General features: G+C 37.8%; 1 protein-coding gene across 1 annotated transcript in view; it reads right to left on the bottom strand.

Annotated features, from left to right (window-relative positions):
- Positions 1 to 366: 366 nt before the first annotated feature.
- The window catches only part of LOC113236510 (netrin receptor UNC5C-like), a 43,457-nt gene continuing 15,892 nt past the window's right edge, over positions 367 to 27,931 (bottom strand). Inside the window, exons 9-20 of the mRNA XM_026472618.1 lie at positions 18,777 to 18,801; positions 18,351 to 18,706; positions 17,344 to 17,554; positions 14,812 to 15,011; positions 14,434 to 14,512; positions 14,187 to 14,363; positions 13,758 to 13,997; positions 13,093 to 13,224; positions 12,804 to 12,969; positions 11,086 to 11,189; positions 10,402 to 10,650; positions 367 to 1,752 (exon numbers count right to left, since the gene is read on the bottom strand). Coding sequence (XP_026328403.1) covers positions 602 to 1,752; positions 10,402 to 10,650; positions 11,086 to 11,189; positions 12,804 to 12,969; positions 13,093 to 13,224; positions 13,758 to 13,997; positions 14,187 to 14,363; positions 14,434 to 14,512; positions 14,812 to 15,011; positions 17,344 to 17,554; positions 18,351 to 18,706; positions 18,777 to 18,801 — 3,090 coding nt within the window. The 3' untranslated portion in view covers positions 367 to 601. The remainder of the gene's footprint in view (positions 1,753 to 10,401; positions 10,651 to 11,085; positions 11,190 to 12,803; positions 12,970 to 13,092; positions 13,225 to 13,757; positions 13,998 to 14,186; positions 14,364 to 14,433; positions 14,513 to 14,811; positions 15,012 to 17,343; positions 17,555 to 18,350; positions 18,707 to 18,776; positions 18,802 to 27,931) is intronic.

Consider the following 27,931-nt stretch of genomic DNA (forward strand, 5'->3'; position numbering starts at 1 on the left):
TTTCATCAGAGGGAGGTTTAATAGAACTAAAGGCAGTTAACTTAAATGTAAACCCTTATCAAACTGGGAAATGGTAAAGAAACAATCTCAGTTGTGTGAAGCCAGTTTGTCTGGTCATAAACAAGTTGATTCAACAAATCAAGAACAAATGTAGTAGCAGTAGAGCTCCTTGTTAGAGAGTTCGTCCAAGGAAGTACTGCCACCTTACATATTTCTGCCGCCAAGCAGTAATGTCAGCATTACTGTGTTCCAGTTTTGAAGGGTAAGGGTGTTCGTGAAATTACAGGCACATGGGACTTGTCAACGGGTGACAGGCGCAGTGCCCCTCAGATCTTTGCGATTTAAAGCTCTGAGTGGCACTGCAACTGTTATGAACAGGCATGTAGCTTACCATCAGGCGTACGCTTGTTCGTCCCGTCACTTGATGTTATAAAAAAAAAATCAAGGCACCATCCAGTTCAATTCGACACCCGCTCTCGATTGTCATTTATTAAAACAACCCGTCGACCTTGAGGTAACCTTCGCCCAGAGCCCGCTTTACGCAGCTGCCGCCTGAAGAGTCCAAACAGAACATGCCAGCCTTAAGTACATAAACTTTCTTTTAATTTGCAAAACATCTTCTCTCAACAACAGTAGCGCAGTCTATTCTATTCATTTCCCTGAAAATCCTCGACAAATTGATTAGCATATTTGCGTCATTATTCCTACACATCCACAAGTTCAAAAGATTCTCAGTTGGTGAACAAGTATTTGAAAAATAATTGTAATATGACGATATTTTAAATTTCTCGGCCAAAAGACGCCAGTCGTTGCCTTTAGCCGTTTGCGAGTCCAGCAACTTGCAGAGTATAACACGATCAGATTTAGTTAACATGTTTGTTCGATAATTATTGTCAACACTAAAGTTACTTTTGTAACTACTATTCTTAAAAACAAAGTCGTACCTACCCGCTTTTTTACTCAAAGATGAATAATTAAAAGGATTTTCGAAAATATTCACAGTATAGCCTAACTCCACACTCGAAGTACTTAATCTTTTGAAATTAGAGTTAAAATCGTTTGTCTTTAAGTTGAAATTGACTGAATTGCATTGCTTTTGTTTCTGATATATGGACAAGTTTAATTCTAAGCAATTAATTGAATCTGTTTGCTGCAATACAAACACGCATTGCAAATATTTATTCATGTTCCAAAGATGAGTGTACGATAGCTCTTGGTATTTCGCCCCGGATTTGATCTTCCACCCTTGTCCAACTTCTCTAACATTGAAACACAGATCTGAACAGTTTTCTTGAAAGCAAATTGTTTTTGGATCACAAAGTAAAGTGCTACCACAACGTTTCTCATTATCATAACACTCGTAAAAACCAAAGGGCGTATCGTTAAAAACATCTATTTTGAGATTATAACAACTATCCTCAGTTTTTGAGACAAAAAGGGCGAGCTTCAGTAGTTTGTTATCGAAGCTGCTAAAACTTTTACCAACCAATACGAAGTCACTTAAAAATTCACTCATGAGGTAAACTTTAGAAGGATCGATTTGGGCAAAGATTGGAGTTCCTGGAGTGTCTTGGCCCACTGAAAGAACTTTGCGCCACTCCCTTAAACTTGCGTCTTCTGGTTTCTGCAGGATGTAAAACAGCCAGCTGTGGTTCTTCAGCGAAGCGCAGTGTGGAAAGGACAGCACGACACCTTTTCTAAAGTGAGAGTTCTTGGGACAGCAGCGTACAACTGGACTCAGTTGGGTCTCACCTATTAAAGAGAGTATCTTCTTTAACCTAACGTTAATCATTGCAATCATATTAATTACAGCATTGTAAACTCAAAAACAAATGAAGTTGAAAATACTGTTGCCAAACATAGCATATAAGTAATTAACCTGCCGGACGTATGACAGTGATCGAAATCCAGGTCGCTACAATCCTATTTCAGATTTCTCAGTTCAGCCCAATATAGCGTTAGTGTAACTTATGAGGTCACATGTGATAATGAAACTGATTATTCTTATCGAGTGTTTAGGTTTTTGCGAATACTACATATTGGAAATAAAAGTAGTTTTTCAAACAATCAAACGTTTTGGGTTCTTTACTGGTCAGTCAGCCATGTCCTTGACCAAAGAACGAATATACGTAATTTATATTCGACAAAATAGCTCTAGTTTCATAGCCAATATGTAACATCACAAAACCTAACATCTTTTTTTATTTTTTAATATTTTTTTTATTTCATATTCACATCAAATTCTATCAGATAAATAGTAATACACTTAGGGTCGTATTCGAGAACTCTACTCAATGCTAAAGTCAGGATTTGCGATTTGCGCAGACTTGAGTATGATTTCAAATACTGGAAAAACGACCCTAATGGCAAGGACTTGAGTATGATTTCTAGTGCTTTGAATCATACTCAAGTCCTGACTTGAGCATTGAGTAGAGTTCTAGAATACGACCCTTAAACCCTTGAAGGGTTTATAACTTGTCACGTCAGACAAGTGAAAATTAAATTATTAATAAGTTATTAAGCGAAAATTAAGAGTTCGTCCAGGGAAGTACTGTAGACTAGAAGTCTTTCTGGCGAATGCAGATAGAGGCTAACATAGAAGGACAGGAGGAAATGGATTACTAATTTGCATGAATGTGATTTATTTTATTTTGGTTTCATGGATATATTAACCTGTTTATATGTGTATGGTTGTTGATCATTCCTCCAAATGAACTAGGGCTATCTGCATTCAAGGGAAAATATATTTGTTTAATTGTTATGAATCTTCAATATCATGTATCATCATATCATGTCTATTCCTGGTGTTATTTATTATACGATAATTTCTGTGTTTTTCTGTGGTTTGTCCTAATAAAGCAAGAAAATCGGATGGAACGTGGATAGTTGCAGGACGAGGACTAAGGCAGCTGGGAGGTGTATATTGATGTAACCCAGCGAGCATTCGATGGACTGAACATCCATCGCCTGAGATGTCGTAGTAACAGCGTGCACGATGAAGAATATTTATTTGTAAACGAAATAAAGAATTTTAGTAGAATTCAGCCTGTCCGGATTTTAGCTAAAATAAAGAGTTAGGGTTTTATAGCTAGAGTTTAGCTAAAAGGACACCTAAATAGCTAGAATAGGTAATAAGTCTGCTAAGCAAGCTTCCCGCTTACAGCATCCCTGCTGACTTTTGTAGCTGGATATCAGATTTCCTTGATGAACGGTCAATCGGAGTAGTCGTTGAAGGCTGCTCATCTGATTTGATGGCTATCAATGCCGGAGTTCCTCAGGGGTCGGTTCTCTCTGCGACTCTTTTCCTGCTGCACATCAATGTCGTGCTAGTCTCAGGTATTTTTGGGTATGCAGATGACAGCACTGTTACGAAGAGATATCTGGCCAGCGCAAAGGACAGCAGGGTAGTTATCATATCGTTGAGAGAGGCCATGGTGGAACGGACGAACTTGACCTTAAGTCTTGTCTCTCAGTGGAGAGATGACAATCTGGTCGAGTTCAACGCGACCAAAACGCAGGCCTGTCTGTTTACTGCTAAAAAGACTCAATTTGGTCTGACTCCCACTTTTCGGGGTATATTTTTTATTTATTTTATTTATTTATTTATTTACACTTACATAATAAGCTAACAGCTATACAGCCAACACGCTTACATGCTACACAATGTCAAAATTCACAAAATTATTACAGTCAATCAAAAATTATTATAGATGAATTATTATTATGTCAATTATACAATAATGTTTCTTAATCTTATTCTATGAACTTACTCATCTCTCTACATATATACTGCACGCGATCAGCAAATAAGTCAACATGACTACACCGAGCGAGTATGTCCCCAATCAGGAGTATTGCACGAACGGTAGGTGCGTTGGCACCATAAAGTGTGCGCGTGACCGGCTTGCGCAAGAGCTGAGGTTGGCGGCGCGGGGCCACCACCCCCTCCCCAACCCCCACCCAAGGCATACGCACGGGCACCAGTAGATCCACTCTACAAATCACATCATCATCTATCTTATGGTGGAATGCAGAAATGAAATATGCCAGGAGGAGCATCTTTCGCCTCCTAGACAGCAAGTTAAGTTCCACCATACCTGTAACAAATAGCGAGGGATACAGGTATGGGTAATACCCGTATTGCTGTCGATAGAGCCACCGTGCAAATTTACGTTGAACGCGTTCAACCATGGTGGAGTATTTGTCCTCGTGGGGGTCCCAGATTATAGCAGCGTATTCAAGTGTACTGCGTACGTAAGCATTATATAGTACCTTGGCCACAACTACATCATTAAATTCATATGAAGTCCGTATAATAAAGCCTAAGGTTTTATTCGCCTTTTTACAGGTTTCTATCACATGTTTGTGAAAGTCTAATTTACTATCTATTATTAATCCTAAGTCACAAATGTCATAAAATCTATCTATGCAGGCGTCAAATAATTTATAAATTTGCAATCTTGGGTAACGTTTACGGGTGTAAGTAATAACTTTACATTTAGAGTTATTAAAGGGCATACGATTAGCTACACTCCATTCACCCACCGCATCAATATCCGCTTGCAAGGCTGCTGTATCCACACTATCCCTCACACCCAGGAACAGCTTAAGATCATCAGCAAATAAAAGACATCGAGCATTACGAATGGTATCGGGCAAGTCATTAATCATTATTAAAAATAGAGTTGGGCCTAACGTACTTCCTTGACTTACGCCAGACCTTGTGTAGTATTCTGTAGACGTAAACCCTTGCACTTTAACGAACTGTCGTCTATTCGCGAGATAGCTGGCAAAAAACCGTAGGAGCTTAGGTGTACAGCCCAATAACGCCAATTTCCCCAACAGCACGTCATTGTCCACCAGGTCGAATGCCTTTTTAAAATCGAAGTATGCTGCGTCAACCTGGCGACCTGCATCCATCTCTGCCGATACGTAGTCCACCAACGCAACCAAATTTGTAGTAGTAGAACGAGCTCTGCGAAAGCCATGTTGACTATTGTGCAGCAGACCATCCACTTGCCTACAAATGTGCCTATTAACGATAGACTCAAAGATTTTTGCAAACACTGATAGTACCGCGATAGGTCTGTACTGCGTTACGTCACCCCTTGCATCTCCTTTCGGTACTGGCGTTACACACGATAGCTTCCAGCACTGCGGGTACATCGAAGAGTCAAGACAAAGGCCATAGATGTAGATCAGTGGAGCCCGAAAAGCTGACACACAATCTTTTGCTAGAAACATTGGCACTCCATCCGGACCCCCCGCAGTTTGAGGTTTTAGACGCTTTACAGCAGTTATAACATCAGTCTCACTCACATCTAACACAGCAATAACCCTAGCACCTACTTGTGAATGAGCAGCGCGAGCAGCTTCTTCAGGGTCCAAGTGCGGCTGGTTCAATTGGAAAACTGAGCCGAAATATCGGGCAAAAGCGTCGGCAGCAGCCTGTCCAGCCACTTCACCTTCGTCATAGGAAAAGACATCAACACCTCGCCTATCCTTTCGCTTGTCTTTGACATATCTCCAGAATTTAGCTGGTTCATCAAAAATACTTTTTTGCAAATTATTTATATTTTGCCGGTACGCATCACTTATCAATTTTTTAACGTGCCATCTATAGTATTTATACATTTCCCTATCATACTCTTTACCCTCAGACTTGGCTTTCTTAAGATGAAAGTGTTTATGTTTTAGATTACGTATAATTTCTGGAGTGTACCATTTTGGGTATACATATCGCGTATCACGTTGTACACGCTTTTTGATTGGTACAAATCGATTAAAACATTCGTATATTTTTTGGTAGAAAAAGTCAACAGCCCTATCAGGATGACAAATTTCAAACAGTTCAGTCCAGTCTATCTCAGCTAAAGCGGCATACAAGGATTGAAAGTCCGCTTTACGCCAGTTCCATTCATGAGACCCATCCTGTTGTTTAGGTGCGTCTAGGTGAGGAGACAGCGGGGGCCCAACGTCACGCTGCAAGCTTACGGTCAATTCAAGTGAGGGATGGTGTTTATCTATAGGTACTAGGGGCTCACTAGTAGCTGTGACACTAACCTGATTGGGGGCAATATCGCTCAGTATTAAGTCTAAATATCGGCCATTAATATTAAGCACTTCGTTATGATTTTTTAATTTACAAAATTCACAGAAACAATTAAATTGTGCTGCTATGGTTTTTGAGAATGAATTTAAATTAAAGTCTCCTAAAACTAAAACTTCAAAGTCCGGGTAAGAACAGATTGCATTTTCGATACACGTTAAAGTATTCAAATAATATTCATCACTACTATCAGGGGAAATATACACAACACAACATAACAATTTAGTGTTGTTGCACTTGATAGTGGCAAATAATAGTTCCTTGTCTGGTGTTAGACCATTAATATCTGTGATCATGCGTACAGAGTAACAATCGCGCACTGCCAGCAACACTCCACCCCAACCAGCTTCGCACTTTCGATCATCGCGAATCACTACATATCCAGGTGGAAAAAGTTCTCCATTGGTCACCGAACTAGTTAGAAAGGTCTCTGTCAAAGCGATTATGTCGTATTTCGATTGCATCACATTATTTTTAAAGACAATGGTCTTAGTACGCAGACCGCGTACGTTCTGGTAGTAACAATGGTAAGTCTTGAGTTTGTCACTTCTTTCCCTGAAAGTTGCGAAAATATTGTCGCCACGGCTTGACACAAATGTCTACAGCCCAATTCTCCGGACTCAAGATAAGATCAGTTAGCTCTGGTGGTACTGCAAGCTTAAACGAAGCATAATTTCCTCGCGCTTTTAGCGCTTCAACCGTACAAGCGTCACTTCCACATAATTCTTTGAGATGGGCATTTACCTGTTCGACAGTAGTACCCACCTTAACGTAATAGAGATGTAGATATGTTCTCTTTTCAGCAGCACTTAGTAGCGTAGCCCCAGGAGCAGCAGAACCTCGCAGCACACCGGGCAATGACACTCGGGCTGATAACGACGGCTTTCGGCGTCTTACCTCTGTCCATTCGCCTATGCCATCGTTGCTCACCGGATCCGCGGATTTGACTGCCGAAGCATAATCAGATTTAGCAGTGGGCGTAGATGTGGATGTGGGTGTTGACACGTTTTGCCGCTGTTGCTTTCGATTTTCCCTTCGGGCAGGTAGTGTTTGCCGGTCAATATCATTTATTTTGGGCTTAGCCGCCACAGTGGTGTTTTTAGAAGGTTTATCCTTTTTAGTCACCTTACTTGCTGTGGCATACCCATTTATTGTCCTCTGTAATTCATCTACTCTATTCGATAGACAATTCACTCTCTCTAACAAATCGATTTTGAGAGAGTTAAAGTGCTCAAAAAATAGTTTGCTAATTTTTAGTGTTAGGCGTTCTTCAAACTCAACTTGTGCTTCTCTCAATGCTTTTACAATGGATAGTTGAGGTGTTTGTAGCGGACAATTCATGCCATCGTTATCACTAGATTGTCCATAACGTCTCCCAGTACGTACAGTGACATTATCGGGGCTAGAATTTGAAAAATCATGGCAATCCCTAGTGGTACTATCCTGCATAAAGTACTGGCGAACAGGGGTATTTGAGTTATCGCCTTTTGGAATTTTACTTCGGCATTCAACACAAACCCAAGACAGTTTGATTTCAGGTGAAAGTGCATCATACGCATCCTCTGTATAATTCGCACATAAAAGTTCATAAGTCAGTTTGCATTTGACGCATGACATAAAAGGATCCCCAGTGTTTATTGCACTTTGGCATCCTGCACAGCTTAAAGTTGTTTTTCGCGTAGTCATCCTTACGTTGGGTTGGTTTACAACTCGTTATTTTGTAGCTAGGCTCTCACGCACAAACAATATTCTTGTCCAGGAAGACCAGATAACAATTCGATTCGGACCACTGTTTCTGTTGGTCAATAATACGATTCGGACCGCTTCTGTCACTGGGCGTATAGTAATTTGGCCTCTGCGTGAAACGGATCAGAAATCACACGAACGCAGCTGTAGTCAAATATGTATGCTGGCAACACTGGTTACTTGTCAGACAAGTTTACGCCCATAAATGTCAAACATCCAATCAGCTGATTTCTAATTTACAGGTTATCATTGATTTGTGGTGTTGATGTGATGTTAAATTCAAATTTTATAGATCAACTGTTATTTTCGTCGTACCTTTAGTTGATTGTGATGTGAATCCGGTGTCTCCAAACCACGAAAACGCTTGTGCTTTTCAACCAACTCGTTCGCACTATGTATTTGTTGTTCTCGTAAGTAAAACACTGTGTTTTCCAAAATAAATCTTTATAAAATTAGCAAGGGGTTGTTACCAGTATACGGACTACGTTCCGTTCCTATATATATCTGTGTCTCTTACCGACAGCCTAGATCTCCTTGGCATAACATTGAGCGCAACTCTTAACTTTGGCGCTTATATTGAATGTAAGGCACAAATTGCAGCCAAAAAACTGGGTATCCTTAACTGTGGGATGGCTCAGTGAAGTATCAATTTGAGGCTCTTGATGCGATTGAGCGCAGAGCCAGAAGACTTATTGGCGACGTTAAGCTTGAATTACAGTTCACAGTTTGGCCCATCGGAGCCAAGTTGCCCGTCTGTCTATTTTTTACAGAATATATATCGGTGAGTGTGCCCATGAGCTCCAGCAGCTCATCACGCCCGCCCCCTTTTACTATCGGACATCCAGACTTACGGCGGGATATCATCCTTACTTGGTCGATATTCCCTTCAGATGTACTAAGCGCTTTTCATCATCTTTTATTTTGCGCACAGCCCAGGAATGGAATTCCCTGCCTGCGTCTGTATTTCCGAATTCATACAACCCGGGTATCTTTAAGGTGGGACTGAATAGGCACCTTCTGGGCAAGCTTGTTCCATCGTAGATCCTGTCTTTGCTCCAGAGCTAGGTAGTGGTCAAAAGCAAGTCCATCTAATTAAAAAAAAAGAGTAAATATATTTGAGTTGTTCGCTTAGGGTGTTTCATAATCTGTCCTTTTAGATAGGTTTTTGGCAGACTAAAGCCATAGCCTCCTCGATAGTTTTGTTTGTTGGTAAGGTAATGACTTCCGAGCAGTGTGTGGCTAGCCAATAATAAAGGCTTATCACATGTGTAAAATGCATATCATAGAGCACTAGCTAGGGATGTTCCCCCCCTTCAGTTGTGAGGAAGAGGGATGTAGACTAGGCAGTATGATTAGAAATACTGGCTGAATTAACGTAGGTTTGTGTTCAGAATTGTGTAAAAAAAAAATGGGATGAAAAAAAAGAAGAATATCTTGGTTGTTCTAGAACAGGCTTTGAACTGAAAATACGCAATAAATATTTATTCATGGATATAATCCTGTTCTATATTTGAAAAGTACCTCACGCTAACCCAAGTTACGTCTCTCTCTACAGTACAGCCACGTTACCTATTTCTGCCGCCAAGAAGTAATGTAAGCATTACTGCGTTTCGGTTTAGAAGGGTAAGGGTGCTGGTGAAATTACAGGCATATGGTACTTGTCAGCTGTATGTCTCAGATTTTTGCGATTTAAAGCTCTGAATGGCACTGCAACTGTTATGGATAGTCATGTCGCTTGCCACCAGGCACACGACTTGATCGTTCCGTCACTAGGTAATAATAAAAAAATAGCAGTCTTTTCATGAAGTATAACTTAAGTTAACGTAAACGATCTTATATAAATAGATAGATAGGTTGCATGAAAAACGGAATAAATTTGCAACACATAGTTTGATGCGTAAAAATGGCAATACAGCTTTCAAATTATTACGATGAGTAAGTATTTGCTAGTGAATTATATTTACCGACGCGTTTAAAAAATGTTACTCCTTTTTTGGTGCCTAATATTACTGTATATCACGGTAGTTAAAGTAAAAAAATTGTTTCATGTAATCCGATTATTTTTGTCGTTTCGACGTTGCTCTGAAATTAATTGGCGTTCAAGATACATAGATAGGCTATGTTAAAACAGATATGGTTGGTTGGCATGCCAAGTATTCCCGGCATGCGACTAACGACGGAGTGGGGACGGTAGTCTCCCAGAGGTGGGTCCGCAATCGCGGACAACCGCAGGCGGGTCCGTGGATCGTAAACCAAGTGGCCACGGTCCTGTTCCATGCGGAGTGTGGGAATACCCGGGGGTTTTTAGTGAGTACGAGTCTCACATAACTGCCGCGCCTCCATGACGGATTTTCCCCGGAAAAAAAAGGTATTGTTTGTGTTGTTATGACATTATATATGAATCCTTCAAACGTCCAAATTGTAAATTAGGGTGTCTAAATAGTGTCATAAATTACTTTGAGTTTTTTTGTAGGCTTTTAATCTGTGTAAATCTCTGTTTGATATACTTTGAGATCTTTAGTTTGAGTTAGTCTACATCACCTTACCTTCCAACAACAAAGGCTTGTTCCATTCCTCGTCCATGATTTCAACAGAAAACACTTCTTCGCCCTTGTCAAGAACACCTTCAGGCACAAATAAGCTCACTCCACATTTGTCCAGATTCAGCCAATCCCCATCGCTGGTCACAATCTTTGATATTGCCGTCTCTAAGTTAGGGTTGAGTTTTGATTCTAGTGATGTGTGGTTTTTGAGTGACGGTGACATTTCTACGCTTTCATTGTAAGACGACCCCGCTGAAAATGATCAGGTCGTTGAAGAATCGTGGGGTATTATATAAAAAATGTGATATTGATAATGCTGAGCAATTTTGGAGCAAGATCGTAAAGGCAGAATTGTAGTGGCAAATTGAGCAGTTTTGTATTAAATTATATGTCTTATACATTAAATTGAATTAAATGGGGCAAAGCAATTGTATGATATATATACTGTTGCAACTATCTGAGATGTTGACGGAGAACGAACTGTCGATCAATAAGCAAATTTTCTCATAAATCTGTTCTACTTAAAAGCTAAATAAACCGGGGGACTATAATACAGATGTTTGTCGACTTTCTTACTTCCTAGTTGACGTGCAGGTAATAAGTTTCCATATTAAAAATGTAAGTAGACAGCTGCATATAACCCCTGATTTATAAGAAAAGCAATGTTAGTGCAGGTGATGAACTCACAGCTTAAAAAGCAGCTGGAGTCAGAGCGGTCTGACTCCACATCCTTACTAGCGAGCCTGCTGCTCCGGTCGGGTCTTACCTCGTGGTCTATTGGAGACATGTAGCTATGGACAAAAACAAATAGTTTTAGGTTGCAAACTGATCTATACATTAGCCTATGGGTTGGTCAATGAATGTGTTCCAGTGACCAAAGTTGATCGAGTCATTAACAAAGTATAAGGATTCACCATTTTCTAAAGGGTTTATTAAGGCCTTAGATTACGAAAGAAATCCCGTACTACATTTAATTTCGTGGTGTTATATGTAAAAATTAGACGTGGGTCGATCATGATCGAATGAATAATAAATTAGTAATTTTGAATGCTCATAAGTTTTTTGTTAAGTATTTACGTTTTGTAGGTGTTACTTTTCTTAGAAAAAAATTTTAGTGTTCTAAGTATGGTCTATCAATGATGCATTTAACTTTATACACATTACTCATCAGCAGAAAACAATAAAAGCTAACTGTACAATTTGACACTTTTAAACGCCATATGGAAGTACCGTGAGTGACGAATGACCCGCTAAAATATCGAACATATGATCGAATCATTTGACCCGATCATACTACGCGTGGGTCATGATAGACCCGGGTTATCAAAACTGATCCACCTATACAGGTCTAGTAAGAATGTAATGTTTTATTAACATAATTAATCGATCGAAGGAATTTTTCTTAGTGATTGATCTTTGTATTAATAATTATAACAAACTACTGGAGTAATTATATATAGTTAATGTTATTATTATAATCATAATTATAATAATAACATTAACGCACACCTCAACATAGCCCCGCACTAGGGAAACCCTGTCTTGCCGGTGCCATGGATACACAGATAGACAACCACAAATTACACCCAAACTCACGAGAGAAATAAATGTAGGTCATACAAATATTTCTCCAGGCCTGGGAATCGAACCTGGGACCTCTGCGTGGCAGTCCGGAATGGTAACCGTTCGACCACGGAGGCAGTTATAATTAAAAGTCGTGTATAATTTGCTGCTTAGTTGTAATTTTTATGTTAGTGGTTGCCAGGTTATAGCTATGTACAAATTTGTCTATCCAACATAACTAATTTTAAATATTAGTGGAAACTTTTTTGGCTAGTGTTTGTTTCATATGTGTTAAAAATGGAATGTATTATATGACGCTGTATGATTCCCAAATAAATAGATAAAAAAAAAGATAAGAAAATATATGTAAAGTTTTTGTTTCGCACATTTAAATCTTTTAAATGGTAAACTTTGGATGTCATCCGAAGTGGAATGATTGTTTAATAGCATAGAAAAATTAAAGATGATGTGTCTATAGCGGGAAATTCATATTGGCACGTTGGTATCTGCCACAATACCGAAAAACAATATGATAAGCTCTTAACAGCTTTAGCTACGCAGTGCATTACACCACGAAGTCTGAGGAGATTGTGGAGTACATCAGACTAAAATCCAAACACCCTGATGGTCGAGGTTGGAGTCCCGCCACAACGTGAATTCTTTACGGTGAAAGGCCGCCCAGACATCTGTCGACCTTTATGAAAGACGAGTTTTGGCCAAAGGGTATATAGGCGATTCCGCGGCCGGTTACTACACACCATTTTGCGCCACACGCCGCCAACAAGTGCAATTCGTGTAGATTAGTTATTTAGTTTTACATATAGTTATTTAGTTGTACATACCTGTTAGCAAGTTGTGGTACTTCATATAGGTGTTCTTGACGAGTATGCGTGGAAGTGCTCATGTTTCTAGTTCTTCTTGAATCTAACGTATGGAATTCTTCGTGAATCGTTAGATCAGGTTGGTTGGTTAGAGTCCTTTTTAATACGTTGTTAAAATAATTCGACCCTAAAATAAAACAACTTACGTAACCCATTGTTATATTTCATAGCAAGTTAATAGTTTTATTGATAACCACCATTAACTTGACCAACAAACTACTGAAAAACCTGTCAGGAAGAAAATTCATACCTGGTGGTGGTTTCGCGTAAAGAGAATTTTCAGTCATCTTGATTTTCATGTACTTGATTACAAGTACAGCAACAACTATAAAGAGCAGGAATGCTATGGATAATGCTATTAAAAGTGGCCAATATGACGCTCCTGAAACAAAACCATGTTATTGCAAAGTATACTGCTCTATGATGATATTCTTTACTAACATTCATATTATAACTTAAATTACGCCAATTGCTCGTATCTCCTGTTAATATAATCAAGATGCATGTGATCAAAACACCATAAACTTATCCTACGTTCGAATTTCCACAATTCTCTAAATTTTTTTTTTGACAGGGAGATAATAAACGCGTATGCTTTGGTCTCCCAAGCTAATCGAAGCATCACTAGTGTGGCTGAACTAAGTGTAAACCAAAAACATATAATATAAATATGTAGAAATAAAACAAGAAGAATAAAAAATAGTGTATAGATTTATAAATTGTTTTAGTCATAATTAAGAAATGCACAAAGGGAATATTATACGTTACAACAAAAAAGAAAAGAAAAAGAAAAGAGATACGGATCTTGAGTTTGTAGAGGGCAATTTATGGGAAAGAGGTTTTAGTCTATGGGCTACTGGCTACACTTCCCACCGATGTCGGGCTTCGACGCCACAAAAGCAATTTTTCACTTACCTTCATTAACAATATGTGACTTCGAAGTTCTCACACATAACAAACATTGAGCGACTTGATAATCCTGCCCAGGACAGTCCACTGCAAGATTGGTCAAGCATCTCCGTCGTCTAGTCTGAAGGCAGTCGGTGTCACATGGCGACCATTCGGACCACTGAGACCAGCGCGTTCGTGGCATATTGGCCTGTAGTATATCGGAGGCGTCATCTGCTAACTCGTCTATACCGTCAACGTATAAATCTGAAATATTAAATTTATGAGATACCAGATTCGAAAAAAAGGGAAGGGGAAATGAGTATTTAAAAGATTAATTATATCAATTTTAGTCTTCCTGGTGTCATAAGGTTGATTTACTGTCAGGTTAAATCATATCCTAATAATCCTAGAAAAAATAATTAGTATAACATCGTTTAAACTGCAAAAATTTACCTAAATCACAGTCCACACAGTCTGAACTTCTCTGTACACTCTGACCCACGCAAGGCTGTCCACCATTCAAAGGTCGCGGAGCTGTACATGTCCTTTCCCGTTTCTTGCCTGTACTCTGCCTTGACGGACTACAGTAACAATCTGTCCATGTAGACCAAGTTGACCATCCTCCATTCACTACAAGGCAATAATAATTTCGTAATAGAAAAATATCAAAAATGTACACCGCAAGATGATTTTCACTTACCAAAAACAGTTAACAATGCTGGATTAGATATTCTCTTACCAGCTAAGTTTTCAGCAACACATGTATAATTTGCCATGTCCTGAAAAGAAAAATTGCTTGATACGATTCTAATACTAATTTTACTATTTCACAATGTATAGATAGGTAAAAGATACAGATGCGTAATAATAGTCGGAAATTTCACGTAAACACAAAAAATATTTAACGCTGATTTTTTTCCCACCAGTAGTAGGCAGGTTTTTGTCTTTCCAACTTTCCAGGTCTTCTTTAGACACGATCTCATTGGCTGTCAGGTTCACCCTGAACGATGAACACAGATCGACTACGTGACTGCACTTTTGCTTTGTGATACTGCCTGACAAAAATATATATACGTACCAGCAAAGTAACTTGTTTAATAACAAGATCCCCTTCCTTAGTGATTTGTACATTGTCATTGACTACAACAGGGGCGCCGTTTTTGAGCCAGTACTGTTGGGCAAAGGGCGCCGCTGGCGGAGGCTCGCAACGGAATGTCACAGGGGAGTTCTGCTTCACCAGTTGCGATTGGGGCGCCACAGTGAAGTGCTTCTTTATGTCTACGGGTGAATTATTAATATAAGGTTTTTTAAGGTTAGATTTTAAATCAAGATTGGCATTGCAACTTTGAATATCAGCTTTCATATTGGTACGATATCTTGAATGGGAATATATTCTTATCCAGAACTTTTGTTTCGTTGTCATAATAAAGCTTTTTTAGGTTTATTAGTATTTCGTAATATATTTTTGTTATTTAAATTAACCAAACATTGGATATTTGGTTTTTTAAATTAACCAAAAACGTTTCAGTTTCGGTCAGCCGTGACCATGGGGCTTTTAAAGAGCCCGAAACATTGTTTTAAAAAATAAAAACCTATTTAGATTCGAAAAAGAACCGGAAAAACGGATGGGAAGAATATGAATCATCAAGTCTTTTTTTGTGAAAACAATTTTGGTGTTGTCAATTATTTGGTCAAGGGTGAGATGTCCATAAAATTGAATAAATTGATCAACGTTTTTTTTTATGCTGATCAACTCAGTTTCATGTACGAATCATTTTATTGTACGGGATAAAGGAAATCGGGACAGCAGAAGTTTGTCAAATTTAATCAAAATTTTCATAGAAAATGAATAAAATTGTCAATTTTTTTAATGCTGATAGACTCGGTTTCTGATTTTATTGTATTGGAAGAAAAGCATCGGCACAGCTGAAGTTGGTCAAATTTAATAAAATATTTTTCATTTTGTATGAAAATATCTTTTTATGAAATTTGACCAACCTAAGTCAATCAGCATTGAAAAAAAATATCAATTTCATTCATTTTGTATGAAAAACATTTCATTAACTTTGACCAACCTTTGCCGTCCCGATTTTTTTCGTCTCATGCAATGAAATTATCCTAACATGAAACTGACTTGATCAGCACTAAAAAAAATATTTGTCTATAATAATAATATAAAAACGCACACAATCAACATAGCCCCGCACTAGGGAAACCCTGTGTCGCGGGTGCCATGGACATACACATAGACGACCACAAATTATACCCAAACTTACGAGAGAAATAAATTTAGACCATATAAATATTTCCCCGGCCCGGGAATTTGCGTGGCAGTGGCATGGTAACCGTTTGGCCACGGATGCAGTTTACTATGCCAAAATTGTTTTCACAAGTCTTAATGGTTTCTAAGACAGTTTTTTTGTATCTTGTATGGTTTCAGATATCTGCCCCATTTAAAAAAACACTGTATTTAAAGGGTACCTTATTACTGAAACTTCAAATTTTAAACTGTTTAACTTTAAATGACGTAAGTGCCTATTATAAGAGCAAGAGTGGGCACTTCTTTGACTCATAGTAAGGCTTTACAACTATAGTCTTTCTATGTAGTAAGTTAGTAGTTAGCGACTTCCATGGCGGTGGCTTGCACACCAGCTTTCATGTTCTCGCCATCTCTGAGGACTCGGGTCCTAAAAACGTTTGTATATTGTCTCGGGCCGGCCTGGGTGTTTGTGGTACAGTCTTTGTTTCCGATATCCATAACACAAATACTTTAGTTACTCACTTTGGGATCGGAGCAACGTTTGTCATGATGTCTAATAATATATACATCCCTATAATATGGTCAAATTATAGGCACATGGGACTTATTAACTTATGTACGATCTTTGCGATGAAAAGCTCTGAGTGGCACTGCTACTGTTATGGATAAGTGTGTCGCTTACCATCAGGTGCACGACTTGTTTGTCCCGTCACTTGGTACAATAAAAAATATATATAGTTACATTATGCACCCAGGTGTTGTTATAATTATTATTTAGTTTAGTTTTAAATTGTTGCTCTTCCTTTTAGATAAGTAACTAAATATGACACGATAAAATATTGGTATCGTCAAAAAGTCCGTGCAGATCAAAGTACAAATGAAAAAATATATATCGATCTTCTTGACAATTTTAGAATCTCCCTTTCATAAAAAACCGTGTCTTTTCATACAAAATACAGCTTTAAGTGTTGTTTGATGGCCTCTTCGTTGTCAAAGTCGTATCCGTTCAAAGAATTTTGTAAAAACCGAAACAAATGAAAAAAAAAAAGGAATTCTGAAGGGGATATGTCGGGCGAATACGATGAATGGGGTAATACGTCCCAACGTAACTGCAATAGTCTTTGACGGCTTTGTAAGTATGTATGTGGTTTGGCAATATCATGACGAAACGTTTATCATGAATCAAAAACTAAGACCTTTCTTTATTTTTTTCCATCCTATAACAAACTTATATTACGTCATTAGGTATTTCAGCTCTACCTTTTTGACAAATATATTTTCATTCGTATTTCTGTACATATATATATATATATATATATATATATTGTAGATAAGGTATATATTACTCACAAGCCAATTCAATTGTAACCGGTTGACTTTTAATATGTTCAGTGCTGGTCCACGCGACGCAGTAACATTGATACTTTTCACTGCCAAAATATTCTTCCACTTCTTCCCTTGTCACTTTATGTTCTCCTTCTATTATCCTAACACCCGTTTGAGGATCAACGAACTCAAAATTTGAAGCTTGCGTCTTGATTCCATTACACTTGAAATATACCTAAAATGTAGGAAATTTTAAAGTAAAATCCATTATAAAATAATGTTTTGATTGAATGCAATAGTTCTTAGGTTTTCGCGATTACTACACATTGGCAATGAAACAATTTTGTAGGATCTTTGTTTGAATATCATTAAAAATTGACAATGGGGTATTTTTAGTTGGAAGAAAGGGAAAAGATTGTCGAAACACAGAATAAATAACATCCTGACATCATAAAGCTGATGAAAGAAAGATTCTTTGAATTCAATTTTCCAATGAATAAGCGATGTTATTTATGTATACAAACAAGATGTCTACTAAAACAAAGATTAAAGCAATCTATCTATCTTTAAATAAAAAAAAAACGAATATCTATGAGCGATCTCAAAGTGTAATTAAACAAATACACGTTTATTAGAGCTTCTTGTGAAAAAGTTCGTTCAAGGGCCCCTTCAAACTAGACGCTTATAGAAGCGCTACTGTGGTGCGACAGCCGCGTCATTATTAATTTTCATACAATATCTGGAAGCGTCGTCGTAGCGCCACCATCATGACCCGCGTGCGCCACTTTTACAGTAACAATTAGTGACATAAGACGTAACGCGCGGCTGCCGTGTCACAGTTGTGCCACTGCAGTGCTTCTATAAGCGTCTAATTTACTGTTTTCCGGTTTCTGAAGGGTAAGAGTTCCTGTGAAACTACAAGCACATGGGACTTGTCAACGTTATGTCTCAGGAAGGGCATTGCAACCTACGTGATATCATAAAAAGTAAAATATTGCTACCTATATCTCTATCACAATTTTAGTACCTACTTTTAAAGCATTAGCTGCTCTGCACTTTAGCGTAGCAGGCTTATTCTTAACAACGTAAGTGTTTTCTGGCTCCAATAAAAACATAGGCAAATTGTCCATCGGCGTATGAATAGGTATTTTATCATTCACGCTCTTCTCTGTGGCTGTATCTTTGTAATTATCTTTCATATCGTAGTCATAGTCGTACATGCTCTCGTCTTCTTCGTCTAGACGATCATCATCTTCTTCTTCATGGTTGGGGAAAATACGGGGTAGAAAATAGTCAGTAGCTTCATTTGTTTGATGTTTCAATTCAATTGGCTGAGAATCTTCTGTTTCGAGTTTCTGAAGAGTTTCGTCATCTGACCGGTGTGTACCTTCGGATAAAAGTCCTTGTTAGTTGTTTTTAAGTAAAACCATTTGAAGTTAATACTGTGCCGCTAGCACACAAAAATATATTTATACTTAGTGTCTTACATTTTTGTCGTGTTTTTGTTTTAATTAAATTGTTTTGTTTTGTTTGTAATTTTGTTTTGAATTTTGTTATGTGCCAACCCTGAAGGCATTTTGCTGAGCAAGATCACATTGCACACGGCAACGAATTATAGAAAACGTGCACTTTAAGTAAACCGCCAACGCAGCGCCTCGTGCCGGATCCACCAGGGCAACGTGACGCCGCGCGCCTTCACTTTGATTCTTACATCGATCGGGTCAACTTGCATTTAGAATTAATTAAGTTAAATTGTAATTTCTTTTATTAATTAAAATAGTTTAAATTGATTTCGGTTTTTTTTGAGTCCTCCGGCCGTGGCCTACGTAATTATTTATTTATTTATGTTTTACGTTTGAATGTTTTGTTTTTCTTCTGTTTTGTTTCGCTTTTCTTAATGGCGCTATTTGTGGCAGTGAAATAAATGTATTTCTTTCTTTCTTCTCTTTATTTTTAAAGCGTCCCTTTTCCACGAAAAGTGGAATAAAGATGAATATAGTTAGAATCAGATTGTCATAAACTCCATTAGTAAGAAACAAAAAAGACAAAATTAAAAGTATTCATTTGTCTCAATTTCTTCTGACAAATATAACGTGAATCTTAATAACTAAACATTGACATTCAAAATGGTCTCCACTCAGCGTTTGCCGGATTATTCATGCAAAACAACGCGATGCTGACCAAGGCACAGAGGAGACGCCACCGACAATCAACAACGAAATATAACTTAAATTTAAAACATCAAATAAAACAAAAATTTACAAACAATACGATGCTAACAATTAGTTACTGTCTAAACAGTAAATGTGTCCATTAGCGTTGTTAGAAACGATTAAAGTGGGAGGGCTCAAACTTACCGGGCGTTACCATCTTTTAAGGACTTAAATGCTTTAATTCAAAAGCCCCCTAAGACAGAAAACACCACGATTACGCGCAATCAAAATGTTGAAAATAGTTCTTAAAAATAAACAAAGAGCGATGGTAGCTGAGTGGGTAAGCGGCTGCTTATATATTGAGAGTATTGGAGATATTATTATATAGATATATTAATTAAGATTGTAAGAAATTAGAGAAAATTATTTTAACGTACAACTAGAAATTCACACAAAATTGCAGTTTCTAGTGTAGTCAGCGCCTCCAGTAAAAAGAAAGAAGTAGAGCTCCTTGTGAAAGAGTTGGTCCAGGGTAGTACTGCCACCTTATCTATTTCTGCCACCAAGAAGTAATGTCAGCATTACTGTGTTCCGGTTTTAAAGGATAAGGGTGCTGGTGAAATTACAGTCACACGGGACTTGTCAACTTATATCTCAGTGTAACGAGCGCAGTGGTAGTACCCCTCAGATCTTTGCAATTTAAAGCTCTGAGTGGCACTGTAACTGTCATGGACAGGCGTGTAGCTTACCATCACGACTTGTTTGTCCCGTCACATAACGATAAAATAAAACTATAATCTTATTTCATTGGCTTGCCTGTACAATTATACTTTCGTTTTAAGATAAGTGCGATTACGAATATTTAGTGGCAATGTTTCTCGCTTATGGTGAAATAGTAGAGCATAGTGATGGAAGCTCTGTGTCAAATTGAGTTCACAAATCTTGCGAAAAGTGTAATGTTCCCAACCCGCATTGGGCCAGCATCCGGACTATGTATGAACTAAACGCTCTCTTTAGAGGAGACATGTGCCCGACAGTAGGACGTCTAAAGGGTTGTTGATGACGATGACGACTTTTAACTTAATATGCCCAACAGTGGGCCACTTAAGAGTTGACGACGATGATGAAAAGGCTAGCAGCAAGATATTGTGAAAGCAAAAAGTTTTTATATATATTTTTTTGCAGCACTTACAAAGAGACGATATTTTTATGCACAAGACGTCATGAATTCAAACTGAATGTTTTCAAAAATTTCGCAATAACATACTGTATATACATCTTGTAATTTTATCTTTCTGACCATTTGTTACAGTTATTGGCTATTGTGAGAATTAGCCATTATGAGAATTAGCCATTGCGAGAACTGGCCATTATGAAAATTGGCTGTTTCTAGCTTTCCTATTTTCGAATACAAAACCCATTCATTACAAATTTGCCATTCTGTTCTTAAACCGTTGTAAAATTTATACGTTGTAACCTTAACCTCTTTACATTGTAATTGTAGATCTGGTCTGTAGTATAAAGGCCTTTATAGATAGAGGCGTTATTCACTGCCGCTGTGGGTAGTGAAATCCGGGTGGGGACGCGCTATTGCCACTGTTCGGTATTCCCGCGGTATTCCGCACGTAAGCGGATATAGCTACCGCTTTGGGTAGCTAAATCCAATTAATAAATTATCATTTATTATTAATCATGTCACCTAATCGTCACTGGCTTGTGGAGGGATGAACTAGTCATTGTTTCCATCGTGCGGCGACATATGTTTCGCAAAGCAAGCGAAAAGAAACGGCTTACCTAGGCCATTTGCCGCGGTATCCTGGTTTCTTTCTAGCCGCGGAACTTGATACAAATATTCGGCGGGATGCCGTGCGGGATTTTTCGCTCCTTATAGTGGTAGTGAATATCGCTTATATGTCGCCCTGTTAATGCAATAATGTGTTAACTCAAAAAGTGTATTTTATCAGAATCGACGAAAAACGAATTACTCGCTTCCCGTGAAAGATCTGTGTAAATTTATGTATAGGTTATTTCCTACTTGCCAGATATACGTATTTAAAAATAAAAGAGAAAATTAATTAATTTAATTTCACGTTTTTGAATAAGGACTATTTTGGCCAGAACTCGCTCACGTAAACCGTGTCTTATTTTGAGGTAAGTAGTTATGTACATATCTTTTAGTTGTTTTTTACAATATTCTGACAACGGTTTTATTGATGTGTAGAGTATCATTTTACGTTCAACAATGGTATAATCTTGAATTTCACACATTTTGAGTTATAACACTATTGTAATAGCAGTGCGATGTCTGAACAGGCGTTTAAATCGATAAAATCTGTTAGCGTAACATAGCAAGGTTATCGAAATCGCATATCACCTTTGCCAATATTATCGTCCACGACTGATCATAGACCTCGACCTAGCTGTAGGGATGAACATGTTCGTCTGCCCCGGTAGCATGTGGCAAGGGCGGTCATCTTGCGCGCAGCTAGCGCGTCTTTGTAACGTCTAGACGAGGGCCCAAAGCGAGGAGGCGCGGAACACGTGAGTTGCCCTTTAAGTCGGAAGCTATGCCCGGACATTGTCGCCGGACACTGAGATTGGCATCTTTAGCCCGGAGAGCTAGTAGAGGATAATCCTCCGGTCCCTCTAGAAGCTTAGGTTTCCGGGAATTGGAGAGATGCTTCGGCGTGGGGAGGTGAGCGTGCCTCTAAACAGGAGATTTAGTACTGGACTTTAGATTCAACGTCTTAGCGGTGGCAACCGTTAGTTGCGCAACGGGAAGTGATCGTACCAAAAGCACCGGAACCTATCTGGAAAATAGGGAGGCTGTACGTGCACCCGGAGCAGCTCACCCAAGGCACTAATTAACCTTTTGAGAACCGGATGAAGTGCAAACGGGCTGATCTGGGGTCAGGACCTGACTGATAAGGTCGCTGTGCGAGGTTGCTTACACAGGTTATAGTGTCCTTCCCGTATAACCAAAAGACTGATATGGAGGTTCACTACAAAAAAAACTTCTGAAGTATTTAGTCCTAGAATTTAATTAATTCGTAAAATGAATATTTGTTGGTGCTACCACTTCCAATGTAATAATAATATTAAAAAGTACGTTTGTTTATACTTTTTAATAATATTAAAGAGGTACCAGATAATCACACCAATTATTTAGTCTCAAAATAAAATATTTCCTGTACAATGAGCACCAAGGTAACGAGCTTAGTCACAGACACAACCTAGAATATTCAGACCAAGTTTGTATTCCTTGGTCCTGTCGGGAATGTAACCCAAATCCATTCAGAGTTGGTGCAGGTTGTATATTATTTTAATGTATATATTGACTCTCGTAGAATCTGTTCCGTCACTAAATCGCATTTACATTTCATTAACAAATTCTAAATAGGCATTAACTGAGTTTATGATCTGAATATTCAGTACAATGACAATATGATTATCCATTTTGGTGGCTTCTATTTTGATTATGTATTATAAATAATGGTGCAGTTCTTCGATGTGCAGGTTTCACAAACCAACTGTAGCTGGTTTAACTATAGTTGTGTACTACTTCACAGTCAAACAAACCGACGGTTCGGGCCCACGGTTAACCGTGACCATAGAAAACAAATATACGCGATTTAAATCCGGAAAAATAGTTTAATATCCTATTTGAATTTCTTCAAAATTCAAAAAACATTTATTGCAAATTAAAATCCATATAATATACATTGTTATTAGTTATTTTATTATTATGGTGCAGTTATTATCGCCACCATCATTAACCCATTTATAAGTCCCACTGCTGGGCACGGATCTCCTCTCAGGCGATTGTTTGAAGCCATAGTCAGCCACGCTGGCCCAATGAGTGTTGGGGACATCACACGTGTTCCAAGGGTTGTGAACCTTCTTCAACGTGCAGTTTTCACTACGACGTTTTCCTTTACCGAAAAACTCATAGTAATTTTTAAATTAAATTTTATTATATTAGTTACAATATTACTTACTTTTATAACGAAGAAGATTACTTACTTTTTTCTCCATTTTCTGCGCTGACGATCGCCACCAGCAACACGACCAGGAAGAAGGTCCAAAACTTCACTTCCATTTATAAACTTATATTTGCACAATAAATTCAGAAAATTATCAACTCCCACCGACTCATTTTGTTCCATCACTAAATCTTAATTACATTTTATTTACAATTTCTAAACGTGCATTAACAGAATTTATAATCTAAATATTTTGTCCGTACCTGATAACAATTTTATTATACATTTTATTCACGATGTTACCACCGGAAAGTACACAAAATGTTTAGCAAAGACAAAGAAAATAATTAACTTCACAGAAATATCAACCTGTCGTAAAAGTTTACGAGTTTTTTGAACCGAGGGTTACACCTCCGCACTCTACAATTTCTGGATACCAACTGAGAATAAGCGGGGGATGAATGAAAGTGAGACTTGCTGTGGCTGCATGGCGCATGCGTGAAACTTTGTAAGCTGTCTTCTATAAAAGTTGTATTCCCTAAGTACCTAATGTAAAATTTATTGATAACATCACAACATTTGTTTTTATTGTATCTAGTGACTGACGGGACGAACAAGTTGTGCGCCTGATGGTAAGCTAGACGCCTGTCCATAACAGTGCCACTCAGCTGTTTCAATCGCAAAGATCTGAGGCGCACTGCCACTGCGCCCGTCACCACATAAGTTAACAAGTCCCATGTGCCTGTAATTTCACCAGCACACTTCAAAACCGGAACACAGTAATACGACATTACTGCTTGGCGACAGAAATAGGTAAGGAGGCAGTACTTCCCTGGACGTACACTTCCACAAGGAACTCTACTGCTCTATTGCATTGTGATTTTTTTTTCAATAATTAAATTTTATTATTGCTTTTGTTGAACAGAATGAAGAAGATAGAGTTCCTTTGTGTCGGTACAGAGCTCCCTACAATACATTCTCCAATTTTGTCTACGTTGCCACAAAAAACACGCTCCAAAAGAAAGAATGTTAATACACCTAAAATAGTAACAAAAAAGGTAAAGAAATATGTAAGAAAACCATTAGAATTTAAATGGAAATTCGGCAGATTTCAACAATAATAGAAGTAGCAATAATAGAAGAACCTCATTTCAGCAGACCATGTGGCACTAAATCCCCTCTCGATTATTTTTAATTTTTTTTTTCTCCGGATATTATAGAGCTTATTTTAGAACAATTGAATTTATATTCCGTTCAGTGTGGCCTAACAAAATGCATAAATTTAACAAAATCAAATGATATTTGTGACTTTCTGGCTATCACAATTCTAATGGGTGTTGTACAAATGCCGTCCTATAGGGATTATTGGAGTAGAAGTCTGAGGTACCATCCCACAGCTGATATTATGTCCCTCAAAAAATATAATATGAACATATTAGAAGACTCCTGCATTTTGTAGATAATAATGACATTAATGATGATCGCTATGTTGAGGTCCGTCCATAATTGAGTCCTATTATAAGACGAAACTACTTATTACTTTAAAAAACCCAAGAAATGGGGTTTTAAAATGTTCGTGAGGGCAGGGGTATAAGGATTGGTCTACGATTTTATACCGTACGCAGGTGACGATACATTCACAGATCACGAAAACAGCTTTGGTATAGGAGCTAAAGTGGGTCTGGCTCTTGCTAAAACAATAAAGAAAAGACCCTCAATTTTATTTTTTGATAACTTTTTTTTACGTCTCTCGAATTGATAAATTTTTTTATGTTAAGAGTACGGTTTGTACAGTTTGGGTACAATCAGAAGTAATAAATAGGCTATGACAGTGTGAGGACAAATTGCCCACGGACAAAGTATTGACTAAAAGAGAAAGGGGTTCAAGTGAACGGGTTGTTTGCAAAAATAAAATAGCTGTTGTAAAAAGGCTCGATAATAAGGTTGTCACTATTGCCAGTTCTTTCATAGACCCTCATGCGTTGGATAAAATAAAACGATATTCAAAAGAAAGGAAATGCAGGCTGGAAGTCGATTGTCCGCCGATTATTAGACAATACAACATGCACATGGGAGGTATCGACCTTGCTGACATGCTGATTGCGATATATCGCAGTTTTTTTAAAACCAAAAGGTGGTATGGCAATATTTTCACAGACTCTAGACGTATGCATTAATAATGCACGGTCGTTATATAAAAGAGATCAGATGCAGGTGGGCAATAAATTTATGCCATTAAAAAATATTTAGGTTCAAATTTACACAGAGTTATTGAGGAAAATTAGAGTTTCAAAAGAAAATACAGACAAGGTAAATGACGCTGCAAAACGTGTACAAACCCCAGATACTGCCAAACCCCCCGATTCTGTAAGATACGACAACACTCGTCATTTACCAGTGTTCGTAGCGTAGGGCAGGTGGAAATGTTGCAAAAATGGCTTCATAAATATCAATTGTAACAAGTGTCTCATGAGGCTGTGTTTAGTTACAAAGAGAAATTGTTTTTTAACTTTCATGTCAATTAATAAAGTTCTTTTAAATTTGTATGGTTTCATGTCAATTAAGAATTACTCATAAACGTATAATGTTGAGTACACTTAACGTTTCTATAATTCTTGAATGTGTCGTAACGTTTAGTATATTCAACTTCTGATGTCTAAAAATCTAGTAATTGATAATTTTTTATATTATTTTCATACACATACGAGTACGTATCACATATGTAACTCATAAATATTAAAAAAACACAAATATTATTAAAAAATATTTTGCCCGTTAAAGGGTTAATGTATATATTTATATGTAAATATTTTTACTTACCTTCATATACAAAATACAAATACTTAGTTTCGTATGATATTGCATGCCTATTTTTAATCCCTATTGATTCGTAAAGTATATGTTCCAATAAAAAGATGTATCAAGATTGTTTACATTTAGTTAAGTACCGAAACAAATGGACTATTATAGAGGAATCAACCTTTTATTCATAATTTAGAATCAATATTTTATTTAGAATTATCCTCTAAAAAGTGGGATTGTCATTTTTATGTAGATTCGTGCACTTCAGTTATTGAACCTAAGAAGTGTACAATTTTGAATTTGTTATAACAACAGTAAACAAAAAACATATTTATAAATTATAATAACTATTGAAGATGGAAACAATACATACCTGTACATTTAAGTAACCTAACCCAACAACCATGTAGATCAAGTTATTGAAATCATATTAAGTTCTACGTAAATGGTTAGAAATTAGATAAGTTGTGACGATGTGACCTCCTTTCTCTGGTTCCTGGGAGCCTACCACAACCTCTTAAAACAATATAACTTTAAGGACGCGTTCCCACTATGTCGTGACGACAGATTGTCGTGCAGTTTACAGTGTCGTGGTTTGAATATTTAAATGAAGTTGTTCACATATGGCACGACACGATTAACTGTCGTTCACGATTTTTTATCGTTACAACGACAAACTGTCGTTATAGTGGGAGCAGCTAGAACGACAGTCGTCGGACGATAAAAAAAGACACGATAAAAACGTGACGATAGGTTGTCGCAGCTCCTATTGTCGTCACGTTTTATTTATTGCTGTCCGCACGTATTCTGCTCCCTCCCTCCTCCCCTCCCATCCCTCTGGTACCCCGCGCCCTCTGCTCGCTTTGCAGTAGCGTTGGGTCGTAGCCAGAGATGGGCAAGCGCCCGGGTTTTAACCCGGCGCTTAGTTAACGCCGGGTTTAAATCGGGTTAAAACTCGAAATCGAAGGCAAACATCAGTTACGTCTAAATATTTGTTGTGAATTGAGTTTTGTTCAAATTTAATTATACATTGTGTTTTCTTTTGTAATGTGCTCTGCAAGTCGTGTTAATAGACTATTAAATGTGGAAATTGTTATTCTTGAATAGTCCCAAAATTTTCTATCATCATTTTTCAGTTCATCAATAAACATTTGACATAACCCTAATGGAATTCATTTTAGTAGCATTGAATGTACCCAAAACTTTCTTTTCTTTGTTTGCTTCCTCTTCCGCATTTCTAAAAAGTAATACATTATTAAAATTTCGTCTTCATCCATTTCGAGCGAACACACATTTCCAAAAGAACATACAAGCGATTGCAGTGCATCAAACGATTCCGTCGTGCAAACGACAAGGAGGCTGTCGTGAAACGATAAATTGTCGTCACGATCTAGTGGGAACAGCTAGTCACGACAGTCGTTCAACGTTAAAAAGTCGTCCACGACAGATAGTCGTGATATGGGAGCAGGCTAGACACGACAGTCGTCCAACGATAATAAAACGTGACGACATAGTGGGAACGCGCCCTAACCTTACATTGACTTTTCGTACCATGACGCGCTTAAGGTTAACTTATTATAATGTTAAAACTATAATGTTTTACATCTATATGCTCCTTAGCGACACTAGCAGTAAACACTAGACTATAATTCCGAATTCACAACGTAACTATCA

Source organism: Hyposmocoma kahamanoa, unplaced genomic scaffold, assembly GCF_003589595.1.
Source record: "Hyposmocoma kahamanoa isolate Upper Pololo Valley unplaced genomic scaffold, ASM358959v1 92, whole genome shotgun sequence".
NCBI lineage: Eukaryota > Metazoa > Arthropoda > Insecta > Lepidoptera > Cosmopterigidae > Hyposmocoma > Hyposmocoma kahamanoa.